General features: G+C 39.6%; 1 protein-coding gene across 4 annotated transcripts in view; it reads right to left on the bottom strand.

Moving 5' to 3' along the window:
* Positions 1-25,226, bottom strand: part of RNGTT (RNA guanylyltransferase and 5'-phosphatase) — a 193,317-nt gene that overhangs the window by 16,803 nt on the left and 151,288 nt on the right. For 3 of the 4 annotated variants that reach the window (XM_056343113.1, XM_056343115.1, XM_056343114.1), the window contains one exon: positions 17,297-17,363. The exons of the other annotated variant lie outside the window; for it this stretch is intronic. In XM_056343113.1, coding sequence (XP_056199088.1) covers positions 17,297-17,363 — 67 coding nt within the window. The remainder of the gene's footprint in view (positions 1-17,296; positions 17,364-25,226) is intronic. 4 annotated transcript variants of the gene reach the window in all.

The raw sequence follows: 25,226 nt of genomic DNA, 5'->3' as shown, positions 1-25,226 counted from the left end.
GAATGGAAGGAGCTAGATGGGGAAGTTAATCGTGGCTCAGACGCTGCAAATGGTTTCACGGTGCCTGCCAGCTGATGAGGTCAGTCCTCTGAAAGAAAGGTAAACAAGGGCTAATCCATCAATGGCACAAATTTGTCGGTAAATTAGGCTGGAGAGGGGATCTTACTGCTTTACCTTTCATTGCAAACCCCTCCTTCCTTTCCATTCCGTATTATTGATGAATCTGCAGAGTTGGGAAGCCAGATTTCCCAGGACACCACGGTAATGGATGTGGGGTGGGGCAGCAGACTGCAGTAATCATGAGGCAGAAGAATGGACAATATTCATGGACTTGGAAGAGTCACAACTGGCTTCAAAGGATTTTATGGATTTTGCCAGCTGTGGTCCAAGAAACCTATGAACTTCTTGATCTGTTTGGGCAGCAGTATTTCTAGACAAATCAATAAGGATTTTATCAGAGTTTCTGTTCTACTATCGACTAAGTCAGTTTACAATTTTGAACGCGGAGTGCTGACAACAGGAGATAATTAATGGTTTGATAGTTGGCCCTGCCAAAGCCCTGAAAGACAGGAAATTTAGGAAAGCATGCTGTACATGAGCACAATTCTCGTGGCTTTGCTCATACACTTCGTTATTGTATACTAGATCATTAACAAACGCAAGCAACAATATTTAGTCTTCATTGTTATTTCACAAAATTACTTTACTCAGCCTGCAAGAGTTAAGGCAAGCGAAGCCAAGAAAAGTCTCTTGAGTTTTCTAACCAGATGATTTCTCCAAAAAACCCTTCCCCATAAAGCTGTGGCCTGCAAAGACCTCTGCATGGGCTGATTCTTAAATTCTCCAGAACTCAGAGCCTAATTTGAGTGCTGTGCTCAAGTGCTACAGTTGTGTTTGAGCAGCCACCCTCCCCAGCCTGAGGCCCAGGATGGAAACAGCATTAGCTCTTCAACAAATACAGCTGGAAATGCTTGGTTTGCTCTTCGCATGATGTAACAGCATTACAAGTAACATCATACACCCATTCTAGAGCCAGCCAACATCACTACCAATTCCAGATAGGAAAGAAAAAATTCTTAAAGGCTCTTCTCTAGAACAGGCACCGCTGGAAAGAGATAAGAGAAAGAAAAACCAGGTCATGGCAATGGCAAGTCTGTAACCTGTTGCCCAATAATCTCAAAAGTGTATTCTTATATATATAACCAGGTTCATTAGCTTTAGATAGAAGAGTTTTATGTTCACAATTCTACAGCTGAAAAGCCCAAGGTAAAAGGGAGTTGATGTGCCAGGCAAGAGCACACACAGTGGGGAAATCCATGAACTGAAATGCAAAAGCCTTAGTTTGTAGTTTCCTGCTATAACTACTAGCACTAATTACTAATTACAGATTTTTTTCCTTAAAGTTTTGAATGAAATATTAACAAGCTAGTAATTAAGTAGTTCAGGGTCTGTTTGCTTTAGCATTAACTTCAGTATTTTAAGTCCAAAACCTCTGACTCACGGATTCATAAGCGTCCTTCTAAATTACTCAGAAATGTCCTTTGTTTTCCTTCTGTTGAAGTTAAGTTACTCTAAAACCTCTTTCTAAGCATTAATGGCATCCAAAATGTAACAGGTAGAAAGAAAATGTGATCATGCAGGAAAATACAGTAATTCTATCTTGCGTTATCGTGTAAAAGAACAAAACCATTCTTGTCTCTAGTTCTGGTTTTGCGTATTCCTTTACATTGCTTCTACTATAGACCAGCCTCTACCCTACATCCCACACAGGTTTCTTCCGAGGTTGAAGTTTGTGTATAGGAAATGCTACAACACTTAATTAATCTGCTCCTGCAATGGTCAGCAATCAAGCGTGGCTAACCATGACCCACTAATGAAATTAAGCAGAAGCTGCGTTGCACTTGTCTGTATTACTGTTAAATTACAACTGGGGAGGTTGACGTATGACACTACTCGGGCATTTTATTTCTTGTGTGGTGCAGCATTAAGATGCAGGCAATGGGCAGCTCCCCAGCGCAGTGAGGACCACGGCTGATACTAAACACCTCTGCAGGACGGGCTGAATCCTAGCAGACTGCGCAGCTGAATCAAGAAGCTTTACAGCACCATTTTGCTATAGCCTCATTCCCTCTTAAAAGCACTGTCAGGGTCTTGGCTGGCCCAGTGAAACAAAGCCTGTGGATGACCTCTGCAGAGCTCAGGTGAGAGAACTGTCCTCCAGCAGAACCTGGGTCTTTACTTCCCTTCTGTACCAATGCTGACTTCTCTGCTTCACGTACGAAAAACAGATTAAAAATTCACATCGGGGCCCGTACAGAATCCAGCACGGCATCTCATGAATCTACCAAATGAGAACATACTCAAATATTTTTTATTACAACACATTAAGCTAAAATCAATAGATTCATTTACTGAAACGGATTTAGTATTTCAGCTAATCAAGGGAAAGTAACATTTTTCTGAAAAGAAGTGACATTTCATTACAGCATTTGGTTGTAAAGTCACTGGCAGAAAATTTTCTGTATGCCAATTAAACAGTAACTCACTGAAGTTAGTAACATAAAAAGCAATATTGCATATTTACAGTTTCCTCCCCACTAAATGAAAACATCTACAGTTCTCAGCAATACAAATAAAGTGTCTGCACAATGGTTCTAACAATGCTGCCACATCTCTGATCTTTCCTTTTCAAATCTTTCTACATTATTTTCCCTAAAGATATAACATGCTATTTTCTCTACAATCAACCTTTTTTTCCTTTGGAGAGAAGCAGAAGTGGCATTTTGAAAACTTCAATTTGCCGAAATATAATAGCACCACTGAGCTCTGTTGTTCTTTACTTTTATTCTCACTTTCTGCTAGAAAGACAAAACTGCAGTGATTTTACTACTGTCAAACAAAAAGCAAATAAATAATTGTTTTGTTGACTATTATATAACACGATGCTGCATCACTATTATTCAACTGAGTTTTAGTATATACTTCTGTCTCAACTGCAAAATTTTACAAATACTATAATCACTCCGGAATACTGCCAAGCAGAGGTGTATATGACCCTTGCAGTGAAAACTGTGAAAGCCAACTTGATGAAAAAAAAAATCATTTAATTAAGTATTTCACTGTAAATCATGCAAACAGAAAACAAATTAAGAATGCAAACCCAAACAAACTTACCTGACTTACTGATTTACAGCTTAATTTCCCCCTAGGATTACTGCTTTCTAGGTATCAAAGGCATTCTTCTAATCATACAGGTGCTATTTATCACTTCCTTGTGTAGGAGATAAGCATCCTTCTACTTTTACTAATATGAAAACTCATCTTTTTGCCTACAGGCCAGCCTTTCATGGGCACAATCTAGTTTAATTCTACCTCCTTTCCTATTTGCTAACCTTCTCTAAGAGCCACCGACTCTCATCAGAGGTCTAACAGAGCCTAAGCTTGCAGGATTTATCTGGTTTTACAGATTATATTTAAGGATAGAAACGGTGGAAAAGATGGATTTCTGAAAAATCTATTAGCCGTAGCTGAAGTGACATTTAAGGCACAATGCTTGTCTGTGGGGAATACTATACTGTAAATGCTCACTTGCAGTTAAAACAGCTGCACAATACCAATTTGGGTTTACTCCAGCCTTTAATCTCATAATTGGAAAAGTCCCAGAGAGACAGGCAAGATGAGTATTTGCACCATTACTTTAGGTACTTAAAATTTAGGAGCTAGTTTCGGCATGTAATCCACTGAGAGACACTGGCACCTCTAGAAGCAATTTAGAAGACCCAGCAAGGCAACTGTCAGGCGCTTTTCTTAGAGGTTCCCAGATTCACCCTTGGATTCAGCTGTTTCCCACAGGGAGCCTGTGGGGTACAGGGTGGCTGAAATTAGTTCATGTGACTATCCTCCTTTATAGGTATTATAATTAGACAGGATATTATCCACAACCCGTTTTCCTTTGTAAGCTAGTATCCTGCATAATTATCTCATTCGATATTTCTTCCACCTTCTGTGTTATTGTTTGCAGGCCTATTCTTTTTCATTTATCTAAATTTAATCTGCATTTGCCTTTTACTAGTCCTAGAGCAGCACGGTACCTCTCAATACAGTAATTTTTGCCATCAACTGTTTTTCTCCAATCTTATCAGTATCTGACATTTAAAATATTTCTCATTCATGATGTTCACTATGTGTTTTATATATACTATAAAGAAAGGTCTATGAAACAATTTCCTAGTCAAAGAATTTCCCTGTTACACCATCTCTCACCCTTTTCAACTTCAACATCTTGATTTATTCATGTGCAATTTATTTTAAAGACATTATAATCTGCATTTCGCAAAGGTACTACAAGTTCAAGCTCATTTATCAAGTTCAACCTCGTTTGTTCAGTTTATACTCAAAATAACTCACCTCTAAAAAGCTTAACAAATTTAGATATACTCTGTCTGTAAACTGTTCAAAACAACAATTTGCTTTCTTTTCCCCCCTCCAGCCTGATCGTGACTGACCTTCTCATGATAGTTCAAAACAATAAACAATTAAAAAAAGACCTAAAGGACTGAATACCTTTTGCTGTCTCATCTGATCAGAAAAAAATCCTAATAGGGCCTGTTTTTTATAATTCTTTTTAGAAACTAGTTTTTGTATCTACTTTTTCTCTTTGTCTGTTGCCCGTTCTACAGCTTTTACTTCACTTGCTTGCAGTACCAACAGTAGTCTCTAATGCAGAAAGATAAAATGAAGAACTTAGTATAAAAATCAGAACAGATAAATTAAGAACAATTATGATAACAAATATGACATGAAAAGAATAATTTCTGAAGGAAACAATAAGCACACAAATTTAGGACACTACTTTCTCCGAGAAGACAATTATCTACAAAAAGTTTTCTAAATTGCCTAAAACTCGTGAGAAGCTTGAGCACACTGCTATACTGTTTGAGTATTGTACTACAGTCAAAAGAAAATGGAAATGCAGTTGCATTTATGGAAAGTAAGCATGGGCTTGTCTACATCAAAGGAAAAAACAGTCCCTGCTGCAACTCAGTCAAGCACAGGAGCCAGCCCCATAAACAGCTGTTGTCGTCAAGGTATCTTCAATTACTCAGAACAAATTACACTCTCTCTGTGCAGAAGCACACCCAAACCAGGTTTGACAATGCAGTTATAACACAGGAACAGCTGCAGCAACAAATTACCATGTTCAAGAGCTTAAAATCATCATGGACAAATCATCCTCTTCTGCAAGATGATTTTTGTAAAACATAAGAAAGCAAAACAAAAGATGGTGCCAACCCCAATCACCCACGTACGGGAGCCAGAACACTGTCAAACACTCAAGCCTGGGAAAGAACAATGTGACAAAGAGGATGAGGACAATAGCAAAGCACAACTTGCACTACAGCACGAGAAATCTGGCAGCTTTACAATGACCTGATCAGTTATTCCACTGTGACAAGTATAAGGGCTCAAGGCAATGCAGATGAGAAATATCTGCAATATCTATGCTCATTTATTGCTAAAACAAACCTCTCATTCCCAGTCATCTTTCTCAGCAATTTTTAGTTGGTAGTGAGCAATAACTTTATGGTTCAGAGACACAACTTAACCCTTTCGTTTTGCCATCTCTTCAGTACAGAAAAAAACTATCTATCTACTACTGTGTTATTTTAATGAGACATAATCGGCATGTCCTAATGCTCGCATTTATGTGGTATGTTTTCATACCACCAGGCATAGGAAAGACACTGTAAGCACAATCTGCTTATCACTTTGAAAATCCAGTTTTCTGTATGACTGTGCTTCTCAGAATAGTATCTGTATGGGGTCAACAGTAAATATTTGGAAAATTATCGAGGAAGGTAAGAAAGGAAATTAATTCAAGAAGGAATGCTGAGACAAAAAAATAAAATTATGAAAACGAAAGTCTGATGGCACATATATTAGCTGCTGCTGGTTTCAAATCTCATTATTTATAAAATTAAATGAAACGGGAAGCTCCACATCAACCATCCCCAATGCATTAAAAAATTGCTGGTTGCCTTAATCTCACAGGTGAGATGACAAAGTCATGACAAAAGTACTCCAACAAAAAAACTGAAAAAGAAAATATGAATGGTCTTCGGGATTAATTTTGGAGGCTTTTCCTAAGAGTCAGTGTTGCTGCTGGAACAGCGGTCACAGACAAGACTGGAAGAGAAGGGAAGGTATGAATGTTAGCATGACCACGACTTCCCAGCATATACACAAGCTTTGTCTCTACAGTGCTCAGATGTCCTGTGCTGTATGCTGCTATGCACTCGTCTTCCCTTGCTAACACCCATTATGCACAACATTTACACCCCATTTTGTACATTTACAACGTCTTCTCAGTGGGTTTACATCCAACAGCTAGCCACTGGCTACTCTTCTTCCAGCTTGTTACTCTTGAGTTTTGCTACTAATCTAGCCAGTGCTGACACTTCCAATTTCTTTTCTTGCTACAATTCTTACAAAAATTAGTTATATGGTTCTGAATAATCTATAAACCTCTGAAGTTTTAGAGACATTCCTGAGAACACCAGCTTCTCTCAGTTCCAGTTATGCTCACAGATTTTTAGTTTAAGACACTTTATTCTCAAATATACACCACACACTCCATTAAGAATACTGTGTCATCCCATGAAAATAGCTGCAGAATGACTTCAAAGGAAAAAAAAATCCTTTCTTCTTCTAAATAAACATTTTAGTGAAGAAAACACAGTATATTCTCTCAAAGAGACCCACAGGATCTCTGGAAGGTAATGCAATACTACCTCTTAAAGGAAAAAAAGATGCATCTTTTTGTATTTTTGATATTATGAGAAAACCAGCCACTTACAAAGGTAAACATTTAACAAGAAAAACCCAAGATACTAAGAATGGAAGAACTGAAAGCCTTGTATAATGCAAGTTATGGTTGCAGCCATAGGAAAAGATAAGGAGGAAGAATTGACTGGTATACTCTATGTTAATATTATGGACTGAAATTAAGCTCTATTCAATCAGTAACAGTGGAGGCTCAGCAATACCAAACTGTATAATTTCCTAATAAACACAACAAATGATGCAGTTTTACATATCCTTAAGAAGTAGTTACATTTCACAAAGGTGACTGCCCGTACTCTAGAATGTCACAGAGCCTGAAAAATTCAGGCTAGAAGGGACGTCCAGCCATCACCCAACCCCACCTTCAGCTCTAGGCTGGGTTAACTTAACGGGTGAGTCAGGTTGCTCAGGGCCTTTTCCAGTTAAATTTTGAAAATCTCCAATGACAGAGATTTTACAGCCTCTCCAGGCAGCGGGCTGCCATGCCCAACTGATCTCACCGTGATTTTTTTTTCCATAAATCCCTCTTCCCCTTCCCCAAGCATCTCTGAGAAGTGTCTGGCACTCTTTCTTCTGCAATCTTACTTCAGGTGGTGGAAGATTGCAATTAGTCCCCCTTCTTCCCTTCTCTTCTAAACAAACCCAGTTTCTTCAGCCTCTGCTCATACGCCACTTGCTCTACTCTGTCATGACCCCCACAGGAATTGCTCCAGCGGGGTGAATTCTCCTGCACCAGGGAGTCCAGAACAGCGCACCGTTACTCCAGATGCATGTCACAAATGCTTCAGCAGAGAACACCGACTTTCCTTGACCTGCTGGCTATGCTCTACCTAACACAACCCAGGGTATGGTTGGCCTTTACCAATGCAAGGGCACATAGCTGGCTCGTGTTCAACTTGTTGCCACCGAGACCCTCAGGTGCTTTTCTGCAGAGCTGCTGTGCAGCCAGTTAAGGCTCTGGCTTGCTCTGTCCCTGATACACAACCCTGCATCTGCTTCTCTTGGATTTCACAAGGTTCTTTTGTAAGCCCTTGTTTTTCTAAGCTTTTTGAAAATGAGGTAGTATCATACCAATTTTCTATTGTTAGGATGTATTTGTATTCCAAAGCCCAGGAGATGGAAGGCTTAAGAAACTGCAATCTGTTCATTTTTACAATACTCATTAAAAGCATCTGAAGACTTTTTTTCTTAAACAGTTAATACAGAAGTAAATAGAAAACTAAAAAAAAAACCAAACAAAACAACCACCACCACCAATAAATTAATATCTACAATCAATTAGCTATTATTTTAACCTTTCCAGAAGGCTTAATTTACCCTATGCTTAGCAAGAACAAACTGGATTGATTTAAAAAAAAAAACCAAACTGCTGGGAGTTGAAATAACAAAAGCTGCCCCGCCCCTGCCCCCCCTTCCCAATCATGGTCCAAAACCCAGCACCAATTATTTTATCTTACTGGCAGCAACAACAGAAAACTGCAGAGGTAATCTTCCTAATTCTGTGCACTTCTATGGAAAACCACATGCTTTACAAAGAACAAATTTTTAAACTGAATTCATAAGTGTAATCATGACAAAAAGCAAAATGAGGACTGATCCATGAGAACAGAGTGAATTTATAAATTATAGCTCATTAACATTTTGTTCTCAGGGGCAGAAATTGTGACAGCATACAAAATCACTGCTTCAGTTTTTGTAGTGCTCATGCAGATTTTCTAGGTTGGTTTTTTTTTTCCTGTTTACATCACCAGTTCCAAGGCTAGATCATTTTTATTAATTTTTAGTATTTTTTTCCCTCTCAATGTGTCTATAGAGAATAAATATGCCAAGTGTATGGTGGCATTTACTATAATATAAATGCACACATGAAATATATTACTATTTATTTATACTACTGGTGTCTTAACATTCCCAGGCAGGACTGAGGGCTCTAACGTTCCAGGGACTATACAAACACACAGGCAGTCAGGACCCCCTTGCCCTTACAAGTCAGTAATTGCTTTTGAGAAAAGCTGCAGCAAAGAATGCCAAGATGTAGAGAAATGAAAGGAAGTCAAGAGATAAAGAATTAAGCCATATGCTTTTTTTCTTCCCCAACTAATTCTCAAAAGTAATGGTTCAAAGGTATCCTGTCTTCAAAATGAGCAAAATTTGCTGCCTTTAACAAACATGTAACTTAGGAATGAGCAGTGGGTGATTTCTTGCTAGCACCTTACAACATTTTCTAACTTGCAGTTTGTTCTGTAAATTCTCTCTAGCACCTCACTCATCTTGTTTACAAGATACAAACTGCGTGGGCAGGGCAGTTTTTTACCTCTCAAGAGTTCCTGTACTGCTGTCACGAATTCAGAATTTTGTTTTTTAGTATTTTCAGATTATTGTCCTTGTTTCAGCTGGGACAGAGTTAATTTTCTTCTTAGTAGTTAGTACAGTGCTGTGTTCTGCCTGTGATGTGAGAACGATGTCGCTGTCGATAGGACACGGATGGTTTTAGTTGTTGCTGGGTGATGTTTATACTAAGTCAAGGGCTTTTCAGTTCCTTGGGCCCTGCCAGCCAGAGGGCTGGGGGGGCACAGAAAATTGGGAGGGGACACAGCCAGGACGGGTGACCCAAGCTAGCCAGAGACGTATTCCATGCCATGTGACACCACGCTGAGTATATAAGCTGGGGGAAGAAGAAGGAAGGGGGGGACGTTTGGCATTATGGCGTTTGTCTTCCCGAGTAACCGTTACGTGTGACGGAGCCCGGCTCTCCCGGGGACGGCTGAGCACCTGCCTGCCCATGGGCAGTGCCGAATGAATTCCTTGTTCTACTTTGCTTGTGTGCGCGGCTTTTGCTTTACATATTAAATTGTTCTTACCTCAACCCTTGAGTTTTACATTCCTTTCCGACTCTCCTCCCCATCCCTCTGGGTGAGGGGGAGTGAGCGAGCGGCTGCGCGGTGCTTGGCTGCTGGCTGGGGTTAAACCACGACAGACACAAAGTCAAAGAAAGGCACCTTGAACTTGGGACAGAACATTTCGAGATGTGTAACCACTCCAGGTCCTGTCAGGTTCACTTCAAGTCCTAGGCTGCGCCCCTGAAAACCCTCTCGCTGCTGAAAATTAACTTATTTTTAATGCAAAACCTTCCTGCATCCCTGAGGAAGGCCAACACAGCCCGTAACCCTACGCCAGCTAACTTTTCATACATCCCATATCATACAAGCACCCTGAACATAAAAACTAAGATGTTGAATTTGACTCAGTCCTCCATGTGAAATCAGTGCCCAAGGAAGGAAGGAATGGAAAAGGAGGACAGGTTCAGGCACCAGAAGGCATTACCTCAGCATGGTATGGCTTCCCATGAGGAGACTGTACATTGTCATCTTGTAACAATAAAAATAAGGAACAAAGCTTAAATTCCTACTCTACTGAGAAATTTATTTGGAAAGATTACCTAGCAATCAGTCCTACTTTTTAAGTGTTGGTGCTAAAACTGTTTGCATGTGCTGATTTCTGCGTGACGCACTAATACAGGTGGTTTTCACAAAAAGACGGAGTAAGAAAAAGAGAAGGATGTCCTTATGCAGCTTCTCAACAGCCCAATACTAGCCATTCCAGTGATGCCCAGTGCAGCTTCCACATCTACCAAGAGGATATGAAAATCCTGCTGTAACATCCCACAAAACTCTCGAACATTAGAGCCACCCACCAGTTCTGTTTGAGGATGGTTAACAAGAATAAGTATATATAGTGAATGTTGATTACTTTATCCTAAGGATGGAGTTAGAACTTCAGAGAGGTAGAATATTATGCAGCTTTCTCCTCAGTCTGTGTGTTTTAATTCAGAGTGACTGTGTTTAATGAAACATAGGAACCCAGATTATCTGAGTATACCTCCTCCTTTCACAGCTATCACATCATGTAATTATCACATCCCTTCTCAACATTGTAAAGGTGTTTTTTTTCCTAGTGGAAGTATAATTCCAGATCTGTAGCACTCAAAAGTATTCTTCAGCTTTCAGAATAAAATTATTTCTGTTCAGCATAACCCATTTGTTCTCCTATCATTACTTTCCTAGTTTAAAATAATCTCCCCTTCTTCCCCTCACCACCTGTGTTAACTCTGCTAATATGAAGATGAAAGAATCCTTCTCTGACACTATCTTACTAAGCTAACCAAGCAAGTTACTACTATTTTTCTTTAATTTGACAGGCCTCTGTTCAGCTCAGTGGTATCTCTTTCAGTTTGAAATCATTTGTCTTCAACGTGAACAACCAGAATCAAACACCTACAGATAAATCTGTATTTCCTTTTTCTCAGGAACATCTCGCTCCAGAGATTCTAGGGCTGTATTTGTCGTCATCTTCAAGCTGAAGGCATGATACCCTTCTGTTTTAGTCTATGGCATTTCACATCGCATAAGATACAGTAACAGCACAAAATAATAAGAAAGGGAGATAGGCAACAGAAACAAAACCCAGATTATGACTTCACCATGTGATAAAAAAGAAGCCTTTTCCTGCTGTGGTAGTGAATGCAAACATCTCTCGGTGTGTATGAAAGTCCAGTAAGCAAAGCATCAAATAATTAGGGCATCAGCATACTCCTACTGGCTGTCAACAGGCATAAAGGGAAAACTTTTACACCTATTTTCCTAAAAGACTGTACAGTCCACGCTGTCATTGCGGAGCTCTGTAAGGACAGCAACTGAGTGTATGGCGAAAGTTGTACTGATTCACCTCCTAGATCTGAAGTAAGTCTGAAGAGCTGTACCCTAACAAGGCGCTCTGTATCTGTCCTCTGTGACTAGACAGTGGCAGTCCACCCAGGTTTGGCATCACTAATTGGTAGTAGAAGTCACTGCCGCTCAGGGAGGAAAACCATGCCAGCTTCAGCTAAGAAATCAGCAGCTTATCCTAGCTTAAGAAACAAGCTCTTGGAAGCAGCAAGTTCACCAATTCATTCCTTTTCCCTCTTCTTTCAGGAGAAGATTGTTCAGCAAATTGTGGCCAATCACTTCAGTAATCACCTACAGATACTGCTCGTTTGATACTGCTGAAGAAGTCATGAATTAGGTCTAGCCTGGTTCTCAGACATCGGCTGAGCCTCAGTGTCTGGACAAAGGTAACAGAGCTGTGTTGAAGATGGTTCAGCTCTTGGGAATTCTCTGAGGTGCTGCAAAGCTGCCTGCAGAAGTAAAGGTGGATGTATGTGTATCTGGAGGGTCTACTGGTTTTGATGTGATATTACCGGAAAAATTATTCTGGGGTGATTACCTGCTGTAAGGCCTCTCTCTGGCAGAACTCCACTATGCTTCATGTTTTAAGTTAAAAGTGAATTTGCCAAGGGAAAATGAGGCAGTTGGGCAAATAATAGCTTAGACCCAAACTGCATTCCCGGAGTGTAGGTGGTACGTTTAGCTTCTCAGCAATCAGCAATACTGTTCTCAAGTTTAACAAAATCATAGATAATGGTTACTGAGCTGCGGGCCAGAGCAGAGAGCTTGATTTCTTGCTAGTCCTTGACAGCAAGGCTGCTGTAACTACAGCAGCAAGTTGCCCAGAAGCAAAATTAAAACTTTCAGAATCTTTCCACTGGGCTCCTACCATAGAAACAAAATACTAAGAACACATCACTATTTCCAAAATACTCTTTTCACCATAACTGTCCTCATATTCTATTAAATCAAACAATTCTATCTTGAACAAAGTAGTATTTATTATGAAACTTTTTAATAACTACTCTTAAAATACTAAAAATAAAATAGCAGTAATTAATCTTTATTTAAATGGTAATTTAATGTGTTAAGAGCCCAAAATGAAACTAGTCATTAGCTCAATAGTAAAGACTGCCAGAAGCTTCATTACCGATTAATAATGGAGAACAGAGTGTACTGAACACTTTCCCCTAATCCCAGAAGCAACTAGGAACTGAACTGCAAAAACTTACCATCTTAATAAATTGATTAAACAATATAATTTTCTTTATAGTTATAATTACTGGATATAGCGTTGCTAAGTTTTCTTTCTAATCTACATTGATCAAATCTCTATTTTAAAAACGTGTCATATATGTCATCAAGACTCCTTGCTCTGTAAACAGGTTAAACTGTAACATACCCTTCCATCAGGTGACTATTACGTATGCTGGGACAATGGATGTAGTTACTTCCAGTAAACACAAAATTTCTATGATAAAGATTTTGCCTTAATAGCTGCATTTTACTAAAAGAATACTAACAATAACTTAATGTAGATAGATTTAAGAAAGTTTGCCAGTTAATTACAGCTGATGTCAATGCTCTATCTTGCCGATCAAGATTGTCACTTATAGAAACCTTTCTTGTTTCATCCAGTTTCCAAGAGATATTTAATAAATACAACCACTTAAGAGCCAAAGAAAGCTGCAAATCACTGAATTGCTCCGAAGTTCTTTGAATGAATGCAGAAGTATATGACAGTAACTACTACTAGCACCGCTACTTAAATGGGAAAAAAAACCCAAACGTAAACATTTATGGTGAAACTGTTCTACAACACCTTTGAACAGACACTAGAATTAAGCAATAATTTAGAATAATTTCATTTAGAAACAAAGAATTATTAAGAGAAACTACTCTCTGTGAAATTGATTCCTTCAATATAATCTTAAAGAATAGTCCCCTGGAAATACAATGAGAATTCATTGCCACAGAGAATTTGACTTTCAAATCATTAATTCATTTAATACTCTCAGCACCTGAAACAGCCATCGTTTTTATAACCCACTGAACTCACTGAAACTTAGTGAATATTACCCTAGAAAAAAGCAGTCACAAACACTATACAATAACTGAAAAGTTCTGTACCATGAACTCTGTTCAAAGTAGCAATACACAAAATCTATGAACTGGTACATTATTGGAAAAGAAAAGTCCTAGGCAGATTCCTCTAGCCAGGAAAACACTTCTTTCCCCACTTCTTCCAATTTATCTGCTATCAGATACAGGATTCGAAACCTTGAGGACTGAATGCTTCACTCTTTTTTTTTTTCCTTTTCTATAATGAAATAGAGAGATCAAACATTTATGAAGTACTACCACTGACACTACTGAAAGCAAGTCAGGAGGAAGATCAGGTAATTTCGGTTAATCTTACGAGTTCATCTATGTCTCAGAAACATTATAAATATTAATAAGTATTAATGAATTATTGATAGGAGAAAGACAGACACAGAAAAAATCATCCTAGAAGAGATGTTAGTATTTCAAACTCTTCTCCCAGACTTGCTAGCTATAGCCTTCATCATCAAAGACACTGGTGCAATTATCTCCTGCAAAGTTCTGGAAAAATCAAACTTGTTTACTTTTGGGAAGGGATACTTTGATAAGGAGTTTCTCTCTTTGCAGTTTTGTAAATGCACATAAATTATAACATGAATTTATGAGTACTAGCATGGCAGTTTATATGTTTACTATGAATATTTCAAAGGCCTGGTAACACTCCTATTTGTCCAACTGAAAGTGCACTAAAATGCATTGGAAGTAGTGCTGTATAATAATGCTTCACTTTCAAGTCATAAATCTACACTGACGGAGGAGCGTAGTGGTTTGGGGCATTCCATAATGCAAGAAATGCCGTATCTTAACGGAATACATGATACTTGGGATGTTTGCAAATGAACACGGGTGGGTAATTTATATAATGAGAGAGACCAATCCATCACACAGTGAGCAAAAGTGTATCTGAACTAAAAGGTTACAAAGACTGCCTTATAGATATTCCAGGACCAAATGCGGCTCACAGGTCTTTAACTGGGGGAATCATTAGCAACCACGTATGAAAGACCTGAAGAACTGCCGGGGGAAGAAGGAAAGAAACTTGTGTCAATAGCTGCAAAAGACCACTGTACATCTCCAGAATACATTTCTTTTCGCAGCACCAACGCTCAATCATTTTTGGTGCTGAGGATCTCGATGGAGTTACAACCTTATCACTCTACACCAGGCCCTCCTGCTCTCATGCTGCCAACATCCTTCTAGAATCTCCAAGCAATCATATAGGAGCCTCAATTAAAAAAACATTGTTTTTGTTAACTGTATGCCATTTCCCAGTTGCAGCTAATAATACAAGCCACAGAAGAGATGACCCTGAGACAAATTAGCTTGCTACTTCAGGATTACCTTTAGCATCTGAAACAAAGCAAAGCAACGGTGTGCAAATGTATGCCCATATATGCCTATAGCTTCAAAAATAAAAGTTACGTTTTACGGAGTACAGCTTGTGGAATTAGCTTACTCAAACCTGTCCACGTAATGTACAGTAATTTAGTGGGTAATAAGCTTTGTTTTTCCTGGGTAGTAACTGAAAGTTATTTTGAATATCCACAATACCTACTCTGTGGCAAACACGACACTTAGGATGAAACTACACCAGCAATATACCAGAAAGTCTAATATTAACCTACTCAAACTAATATGTCAGACATTTATCAAGCACTGTACCATTTGTAATACAAAAACAGCAAAGAGAAAGCATTATTGTGCTCATATCTTGAATATTGAGCCATTCCTTACCTTAAAAAAGGCAACAGTAGAAATACATAAGGGTACGAAGAATAAAAACAGTGTTGATTGGAGATACTGAATGGTTGGTTACAGGGAACAATTAAATAGTTTAAAGTTTTGTAGCTGGGAAGATGCAAGATTGGGGTAATGTGGAAGAGAAGATAAAGTCAGGAATGACTGCTCACCATTCTTCCTGACATAAGGTCTAGGTTGAATCAAAATGAATTATTAGGCAGTAAGTTTAAAAGAAATAAAATACCTTAACTCACAGAGACAGTGTGGCTTTGTATGCTGAAAATTTAGTGGAAAATCCCTTAAGCACATTGAAGGAGGAAGGTCCATCTAAATCTACTAAGAACCAGGATGCAAATACAACTTTTCCAGCAGAAAAGGCCCTGCATGCAAATTGCAGGGAACTGGCTGCGTACTTATAGTTATCCTGTTTTTTCACTGTTTCCCTAAGCATTTGCCCGTGATACGATACTTAGTCCTGCAGCCTGACTCTGTGCAGCATCTGCTTTGCAGCTGTCCTGTGAGCAGAAGGCCCTCTGCCTGACTGCAAGCGATGGGAGTACCACTGCCGACCGCAGCTGGCTGAAAATGAGTGCAGCGTACACCTCCTCTCTCCCAAATCCACCTAGTGACCTTACAAACTCTCCCCAGCCATAGGGAAAACTTCTGCATTTTGCTGTTTATTATTAGAAATGGATGGGGCAGTTAAGGGTGAGAATGGGGCCTCATTTGGAAAGGGAGAACAGTATGGAAGAACTTCTATAAAGCATTTAAACAAGCGCTATTCCGAAATTATCACCAAAACCACACAAGCTTATTTGTGATGAAACTACTGGCAAGATGTTTCATGCAAGAAACATTTAAATTGTTTGATTATTAGCCAAACTGAATAATACACATATAGGAACTGGGGAGACGACAGAAAAGGGAGAGGGAAGATAAAAAGCATTTATCTGTTATTTTCAAGTAATTTTAAAACAATACTAAGGTTTAAGCTATAAAAAACAGGTATTTACTAGATATAGTTGGGAATGCTGTTCTTTCCTAATGTAATTAGGGATGTGGCAAAGGAACACATCTGAGTTTTGGAAATTAAGTTTCATTTTGATGTAAAACAAAACAAAGGCTTTTAACACACTGAGAGGCACAAGTGTGTGCACACAATGGAGGGACCAATGCTGCCAAGAGTGCAGAAAGTCATTACAGGTATCATCTGGGGCAGGGGAACATTTCAGCACTCTGAAATGGATACCCCATTTCCACATCCCAGCATAATGACTAACATGTTGATGCCTCCCTCTCCTTGCCCTAAGAAAAATCCTAACGAAACCCATCAAAATCAGTCCATATATTCTTGTAAAATGTTTTTGTTCGTAAGTGACATGACAGTAACTAATTAGCAACTGGCAAGTAGAAATGTGAAATTATTATAGTTTGACTGAAGGAAAAGAAACAGTAAGTCATAAACCACAAATGATTTTCCAGCAATTGTATGAGTCTTTCATAATAAATCTATCCATACCGGGAAAACAATCTGTGCTTTTTACTGCAGTGTCTTCCCTCTCAAGGATCACTAAAAAATTACAGAGTTCCAAAAGTGGCTTTGTTTTGAAATGTCTCTGACAAGGTAACCTAAAAAAAAAGACCCCACCCCAAACATTTTCCTTCCAATAATTAACCCAGAGTAAAAATTAATCAAAAGGATAAAAAACCCTAAACTTCTTTGGCAAGTACACAGATGTAACTAGAAGAAAACCCAGAATATGGTAAACATCACCAAAGTAGCACTATTTCCCATAATTTTTCCTGAAGCTATATTGATAACTTGGATTTCTCTAAGACAAGACTTAAATGATACAGAAGTGAAATAATTTAAATAGCCACCTCCCCCCCTAGCTTATTAATCGTACCTTAATTTGTGCAAAAGGTCTGTCAAAGTTTCCAACATAAAGAAGACCAACATTCTGGGTGAGTAGCCTAAAAAAATGAAAAAAATCTTTTAAGATATCACTTTACATCCATAAGGTTTTTTTTGCATCTCCAGTAGTTGTTACTGAACCCTAGCAGGGTAACAAGCTTCATCACAATAGCAAGAGCTACCTCTGCAAATCTGATTCTAGTTGAACTACCACAAAAAAGGCAAGACGTGCATTAAAGATGTATGCACACCGGTAACTTGTGTTTATGGTACAAACAGCTTTTCAACAAAATCATTTCACAGGCTTCTTTGTGACGGCTGTCACTCAGTAACATGGAAGAACAGCAGGCAGGTGCCTCTTCTATTAGAGACAAAGGGGCAGCACCAGAAAAGTCTAGTAAACACACATTCAGAGCAGCAGGCCTCAGTTAAAATAGACCAGGGCAAATAAAAATACGCACAGTAATACAAAAGTGACATCACAAGTAGAAAAATAACAAAGAATCTCTGCAATACTGTCTAATGGCTTCCTATATAAAAAGAACCCCAGATGCAGTTAGTGCCTGCTATTCTCTTCAACTCTTTATATAAAGTTGCTGCGTCCACCACCAAGATCCAGAGGGACAGCAGGTAAGTTGACTCAAGCGACTGACTGTTGGTACGTCTGGAAAAGGGTTAGTCTGAGCTCTGCAGATCCCGTGCAAGTCAATGCTATTACTACGCAAGCTCCAAATCCCAGAGGAGCATTAGGGTGAACGGACAGGCAAGAACATCTCTGGCCAGTAACAAGGGTAGGAGAGCGCTGTGCTGTTCAGACTGGACAACCACAACGTTCTGGCTAAGCACAGGCATAGCGGTCATTCCCTCTAGTTTAGAGACTCCAGAAGTGTCACACTGAAGTACAGGCACCCCATAATAAGGAGAACTTTGACAAACCCTTGAAAGGGTTTCTGTTTTGATTAAAAGGGACATTCAAACCCCATCATACTGTTCAGTAGCTCCAAGTTTTCATTAAGCATTTGCTATTTTATATTTCCTTCAATTTTACATCCCATTCCCTTTAGTAATATGGCCTCAAATATGAATTAAATTAAATAACCAGAAATAAGTATGAAGGTAGGGATCATGCTGCTTAAGACTGACACTAAGGTGTCTCTTTCTTATGTTTTTAAGCATATATATAACTTTTATTTCATACTGAGTTACGTATTTTTTTTCTACATACAAACCAGCTTTAACTTTTAACTCATTTCTCACCATCGCCAGGCCTGTTTTCGTAAACAAAACAGAAACTAAGATGGCAGTAAATCGTTTTAACCCCACAGAATGTACACATCTTCATATGATTTTGATTCTTTCCATTTCTGACAGCAATATGATATATATGACCATAAACGGGTTCACCAACAGTGGGAACTGGCGGAACACAGCAAAATCACAACATCGAAACATTCACATATATAAAACGGTTAAGTAAGAAGTGGTGTGGAACAGTATATTGTCATCAAAGAATCCTTCTGTAATTAGATACGGTCTGCAAAAATTTCCTGGGCATTGACAGAAATACCCAAATGAAGGGAAGACTAGTAAGGATCACAGCACTTCCATCACAGTATGGACAGGCAGCTGCCTTCCTCCCCTTGCCCATCCATAGTCCGGACTCCATCGGGAAGATCAGTACTGTTTCGCAATGGTTCTGCAGTATATGGAAGTCATGCTGACCATATCACACTCATTTTCAGTCACAATAAGTCAAATTTATTCAGAACTCAGGCGTCTGCAGTTGGAAAAGCCAGCATATTGATCAAACCTCCTCCTAGGATTATAAAGCAAACCTGGAAAACATTTAAGGGTTTTCTAAATGAAAAGAAACACAAGTAATTAGCAAAAAAAGGTTAAAAGAGAATCTGTAAAAAGAATTCAGGGTATGTCACAATATTTATGAGGGGCACCTTAAAGGAAAAATGTATTCTTAAAAAGAACTGCACGCAATTATTGTAAGGCCAAAAAGGAAAAAAAAATCCACTAACTGCATTTCTAGTAAGGTACCTAAAAAAAGAGAAGACGTACAGTGTGATTATTCCCATGTGGTCATTTTTCACATTGTTTTCTTTACCAAATAGAAATGTAGGACCATTAAAAATCTGAGTCTTTAGAATAGTTTTAGGCCTTTCCAGAAGACCACACAGCCATCCAGTCTACACTGTTTAACTTGCTATCACTTATGTATGCCCAAAACCTGCAAACAAACTGCAAGAATTGGCTTCCTTAATAAGATTGATATTGACACAGCACAGGCTTATTACTATTTGTTCACCTTTCACTGCCTTGGCTGAAAAGTGTTTTACTTGTATTTTTTTATTTGTATTTATATGGCATTTCAAAAAGGCAATGTTAATTCAGTGCGATGCTAGCAAAATTTTCAGGGAATAGAAAGTTATTTGTAACTCTCCATTGCTTAAATAAAAGGTTGCATTCTTTGTTTCTCTAGTTTTCACATTCTTCTTGAATTCTGAAGTTCAACATTTTTTCACCAACATGCAAAACCAGTCAGTTTTTGATAAAAGTACTCAATGAGGCTGAAATGAGCATCCCAATATAATGATAATCTAATGTTCTGAAATACTCTGGTTTTCTGCCTCTAAATGGTCTGAGCAATTAAAAAATTCTGAATCTCATTATTATTATAAGCTCTTTTACTTTAGGGTCTTATCAGCATAATCTCCGTATTTCATAGAATCAGCTCACACAGCAGAGTCTGGACAGGTAAGCAGCCGGGGGCAAGGGTCAGTGCTGAGGCTCTGGATCAGCCAAGCTACTCCAGGAGTGTTACCCCCCACTCCACAGCCACCAGTGGCAGTATCGAAAAAACATGTGCCATTGAGGAGAGGGGTGAGAGGGAGGAGGATGTCCCAGTCTCCATCTCACCCATAGGAACTCAGCCCAACCGATCTCCACATTATCATGAAGATGTGCTCCTCACCAATCGGAATGTTCAGGTTACACACAGCCATTCTTGCAGTTCTCTATCATAACATCAGGCTGCATTTTTAAGTACCTAAAATTAACTTTATACCACAAACATCAACATGTCTAAATTGATACAACTATTCACTCCTAATGCTCTCAACTAATTACCCTTTGCCTTTGAAGATTTTCCAATGGAAGGCAGGCTTGGTTATAAGCACATCTATATTTTCTTATGCCAGTGTTCTCTTTTAAAATGTCAGTCTTCTATTTCTTACCTAATTTCACATTTGAACAGTTCTATTCTCAAAACACCATCAGCAGTTCTCAACACCTAACCCTGCTAGCAGCTAGGTGTAATCACCTGTAATTGGCCAAATCAATACCAGCCCAAGAAACAGTGGTGACAGTTTCACAGCACAATTACAATCTTGAATTTCACATTCAAGTAATTACCTTAAAATTATGTGAAACAATCGTCAAAAATGTAAATGTCTACTGGCACTTCAATATATATATTTACTTTTACTTGAAAATATGTAGCAATATACAAAGATACCTCAACTAATCACATTAGCTCAGACTGCCATTCAATACGTTATCTCTTCCATTCAATACATTATAACACAATTCCAATTTTTTTCTGGAAGCAGAAGGAAAGAAACATCGCTCCAAGAAGCGGTGGTTCTTCAAGATGTGCTGTTCATATGTAACATTACATTCCCTGCACTCCTGTCCTGTGCACCCAAGTGAGCAGACTTCTGGCTCGATGTGCCTGTTAGGGCTGTACCATTACGTTCCATGTGAACAGCATAAAAAAAATCAGAAAGTATCAGGACAACCCACATCTGACTTTTGCAAATATAATGCCAAGGTCTTAAAGCCCTTCAAGTACCAAGAAAACACTGCTATACGGTGACCACCAAAACTCCCGATTTTCTGCCCCCAGAACCCCAGATTTGGCTTTCTCTGGTGTAAACCGTAGCCAGTGTTCTCCACGCCCGAGCTGCAGAAGCCAGGCGCTGCTGCCGGGGGGGAAGCTGGCTGTAGGAGCGGGCACGCTCAGGGACAGCGATTCAAAAAACGCGGTGGCAATAGTGATGTGAAGGGGGTAAATGCAAATAAATACAGGACAGGATTAAGGGCTTGGGTGAAAGAAAACTTGGAATAAGGCAGCGTGAGACAGCAAGGAATGTGGAACATGAGGGATGAGAGAGGTATAAAGGAGTGGCAAAGCAGCCCTCTGTGTTGGAAAGCATCGGGGCAGAGCTCCAGGCTGAGAAGCCTGGCGGCCTAGGGCTACAAGAGCAGTAGAGACTGACATATCACAGAGCTCACCCTCCCTGACCTTGCTTTGTGGGCCAGGACAGTCCCAGAACCATCACCACCTTCCTACCGGCTTTGGCCACGGGAAGTAGACTGACCGCTGGCTACGGACTTTCCGAGGGCAGCACATCTCCAAGAAACCTGACCATTTCCTCTTCTCCACACATGGTCTGTCCCCGGTAAGTCGCCGAGAGCTGTCTGCTAAGATGAAGGTGAGTATTTCAAGATACCCTTAAGAAAGACTGAGCTCACAAGCTCACCGACGCACCAGTGCTCCAGCCATTAAGTAGTGCTTTGTGAAGGCAGAAAGCAGCCGTCAAATAGTTCCTCCACATCTTGTCGGGAGGTATATCTTGAGAACATCACTTCAGCTTGATCTGAACCCCAGACGCTGACCCCTTCAGGCTCCAAGGGCTGCCTGGGAAGTCCGCTCAGGTTATCAAACCGGGCCATGCAAACTGCAAAGCTGAAAACACAACTTCTGAGCAGCTCAGACACAAACCAGTCGGGGGTTTCTCTCTAGGCTATCTGGATCCCGGCGCTGCTGTGCAGGAAGGAGGTTTCCAGAAAGGAGCATGCAGAGAAATAAAGGAGCAGGTGGAGCCAGGAGCCGCTGCCTCTCACAGGAGCAAGTTACTGCAGATTAGCTGAACGCGGTAACTTGCTCCTGTGCGAGGCAGCAGCTCCTGTGCTTGCTCCGTTGCAAGACCGGTGGCGTATCGTGCAGGAACACAGACTGAGACTTCAGCTCTAACCAACAGCACAGAGGTCAGACAGGCGGGGAAAGCAGGGAGCACGGAGTGAGAAATGCAATGTGTGTAGCAGAATGGCTGAAAAGAGGTAAGGTAACTGGAAGGGTGGACTGTGCCAAAGGAAAATGATGGCCAATGGACAGGCATGTGGGCTTGAGTTGTCTGGTTTTTCAGGATGAAAGCTGCCATGAAACAGGCAGTGGTAGGCATTCAGAGCTGCCGACAGCAATGCTTCAGTTATTCACTGCCCCTGAGAAACAGAACACCTCTTCCTTATATTTCCACAAGAACACTCACCCAAACCCCAGAGCTGATGACAATTTACCAAATAGTATCTTGCAGTATTTGTATCAGGCAATCCTAAAATGTAACTTGACATACATTGTGGCAGAAGAATAGTTCGTCACTCCACATAAAGTCAGTCATTGGATTCTGTGTTTCTGGTTTTATTATTGACTGTTGCCTGTTCCTTTCACTAGCTTTTGCAACCACCAAAAAACCTTACTCTAGACAAGTCTGTGTTTGTTTTCAAGCTCAGTAAGTGCTACAGCCTGCCACCAAAGCTTTGCTAGCTGCAGTAAAACTTCATTGTTATATCGCATAACCAGGAAAGTATTTGAGTCCATGCAAGACAGCAGAAACTTCCAAAACTCATCTTGACAGCCATGCATATCGGTTTCTACTTCTAATGATGGTGCTGAGGAGCAGCTGAGGGAACTGGGGGTGTTTAGCCTGGAGGGAAGGAGGCTGAGGGGAGACCTTATCGCTCTCTACAGCTGCCTGAAAGGAGGCTGTAGGCAGGTGGGGGTGAGTCTCTCTTCCTGGATAACAAGTGACAGAGTAGAAGGAAATGTCCTCAAGTTGCACCAGGGGAGGTTTAGATTGGATGTTACGAAAAATTTCTTGCCTGAAAGCATGGTCAAGCACGGAACAGGCTGCCCAGGGACGTGGTTGAGTCACCATCCCTGGAGGTATTTAAAAGACATGCAGATGTGGTGCTTTCAGCAGAGGACAAGGGGCTGCTGCTGCTCTGGTCTGTCCTACCTGACACAAGTCTCTCCAGATCAGACAGGGTTTTTTTCTTGTTGATCTTAAGAGTAGACTGATACCTGAAACACCCTCTGGTGTCTGTCTGGAAGGCATTTCACCATGTCACCCTAGGAGATATGTTTAAACATGAATACCAATTCCACTGATGAGACAGCAGGATTAAGATGCATGGACTACTTCCACTTCACAGTCAGATGCAGCAGTAAGTAGCTACAATGGGGCTGGGATCTGATCTAACAAGTTCATCCTTCATATGCTGCAGAAATACATTTGCAGTCTTCACTTTCACCAGGTTGCTGGTGAAAAAATTGCAGTCCTGAGAAGACGTGTATCAAGAGTGGAATAGATGTGAAGCAAAATGAAAAGAAAATCAAACCTGACACTCAGTGGGGCTACTGACCCTTGTGCACATCCATATCTTTATGGCTAAGAAGATCTCAGAATACACATTAGTGGCCAGAAATGGAATACTACCTAATTTAAAGTATAAATTGCACAGTGAGATAAGATTTTGGGAAAATCCCTGTGACACACTCACATTCTAATCTTCCACATATAACTATATAATAGAGATGAATATTCATTATGGTCTGAATGTTTTTACATTTCATTTTAAGGCATACCTTTTGTGTGATAAGCATATACAAAGAATTCCACTGTTACGTTCTGTACCTAAATCCTAGAATCATTTAGGTTGGAAAAGACCTTTGAGATTAAGTGCAACCACTAACCCAGCACCGCCAAGTTCATCACTAAACCATGTCCCTAAGCACCACATCTACGTGTTTTTTAAATGCGTCCAGGGATGGTGAATCCACCACCCCCCTGAGAAGCCTGTTCTAATGCTTCACCAACTTGCAGTGAAATTTTGCCAGAAATGTGCTTTTAACTGTCTCTAAAAATGGCTCCAGATGCATTTGTACATTTTAGGCAGAAATGACTGTTACAAGTTACAAACACAGAAGAACAATAGCCCTGGGGAAAGAAGCAACACCTTCATGAGTTCAGTAACTGTATTTTCAAACACTATTTGTATGTTCGTCACATATAACTTTGAAGATAAAGGTAACTTTTATACATAGTTTTAGAAATCTTGTATTTCATTATGCAAAGAAATTATCCCAATATGTCATTATTGGACATGATGACATGAGCACAAATAAAGCATCATGACACAGCAGAAAGAACGCAATATTCACATGATGGAGCTGATGTCCTCTTAAGAATATAATAAATATTCTGTATTTATCCTGTGTTCGCTTAAATGGTAAGGGAAAACTGTGCTGCAATATCTTAACCATGCAAAGAGAACCAGTTTCTTAAGTAGTCTCTTAAACCACAACTTGGATTCTATTACAATGACATTACAATTATGTTTTGCTTCTTGCTTATGACAATTGTTCCCCATTGCTTTTCAACTCCAATTATGTATTTTCTAGGAACATGAAATTGAAAGAAAAAGCAAGAAGAAAATCAGAACAGCATAAATAGAGAATTACAAAAATTGATGTTAAGGTCAAAAGAATTAACTTCCTACATTCCATTTTTTCAAGGTCATTAAATATTTCATTCATTCATTTTATAGACTAATATAAGAGTAACATAGTGAAGATATTATATTAGGTATTATGAAATATAAAAGGATTCAATAAAATTCTGGAAAAGGCTAATACCTTCAGCACAGATAAGGTTGTGAATTTAAACTGACACGCATATACGGTCTGCAAACAACATGCGTGTCATTTTGTTCTGAAAGCATGAACAGCCAAAGAACTTGACAGTTCACAAAAGCAGCAGTGAGCCTTGTACACAGAATACTGACAATGG

The sequence above is a fragment of the Falco biarmicus genome, chromosome 6 (genome assembly GCF_023638135.1).
Source record: "Falco biarmicus isolate bFalBia1 chromosome 6, bFalBia1.pri, whole genome shotgun sequence".
NCBI lineage: Eukaryota > Metazoa > Chordata > Aves > Falconiformes > Falconidae > Falco > Falco biarmicus.
Note: the sequence above shows the minus strand (reverse complement) of the source record. Positions and strands in the feature narration are given on the sequence as shown.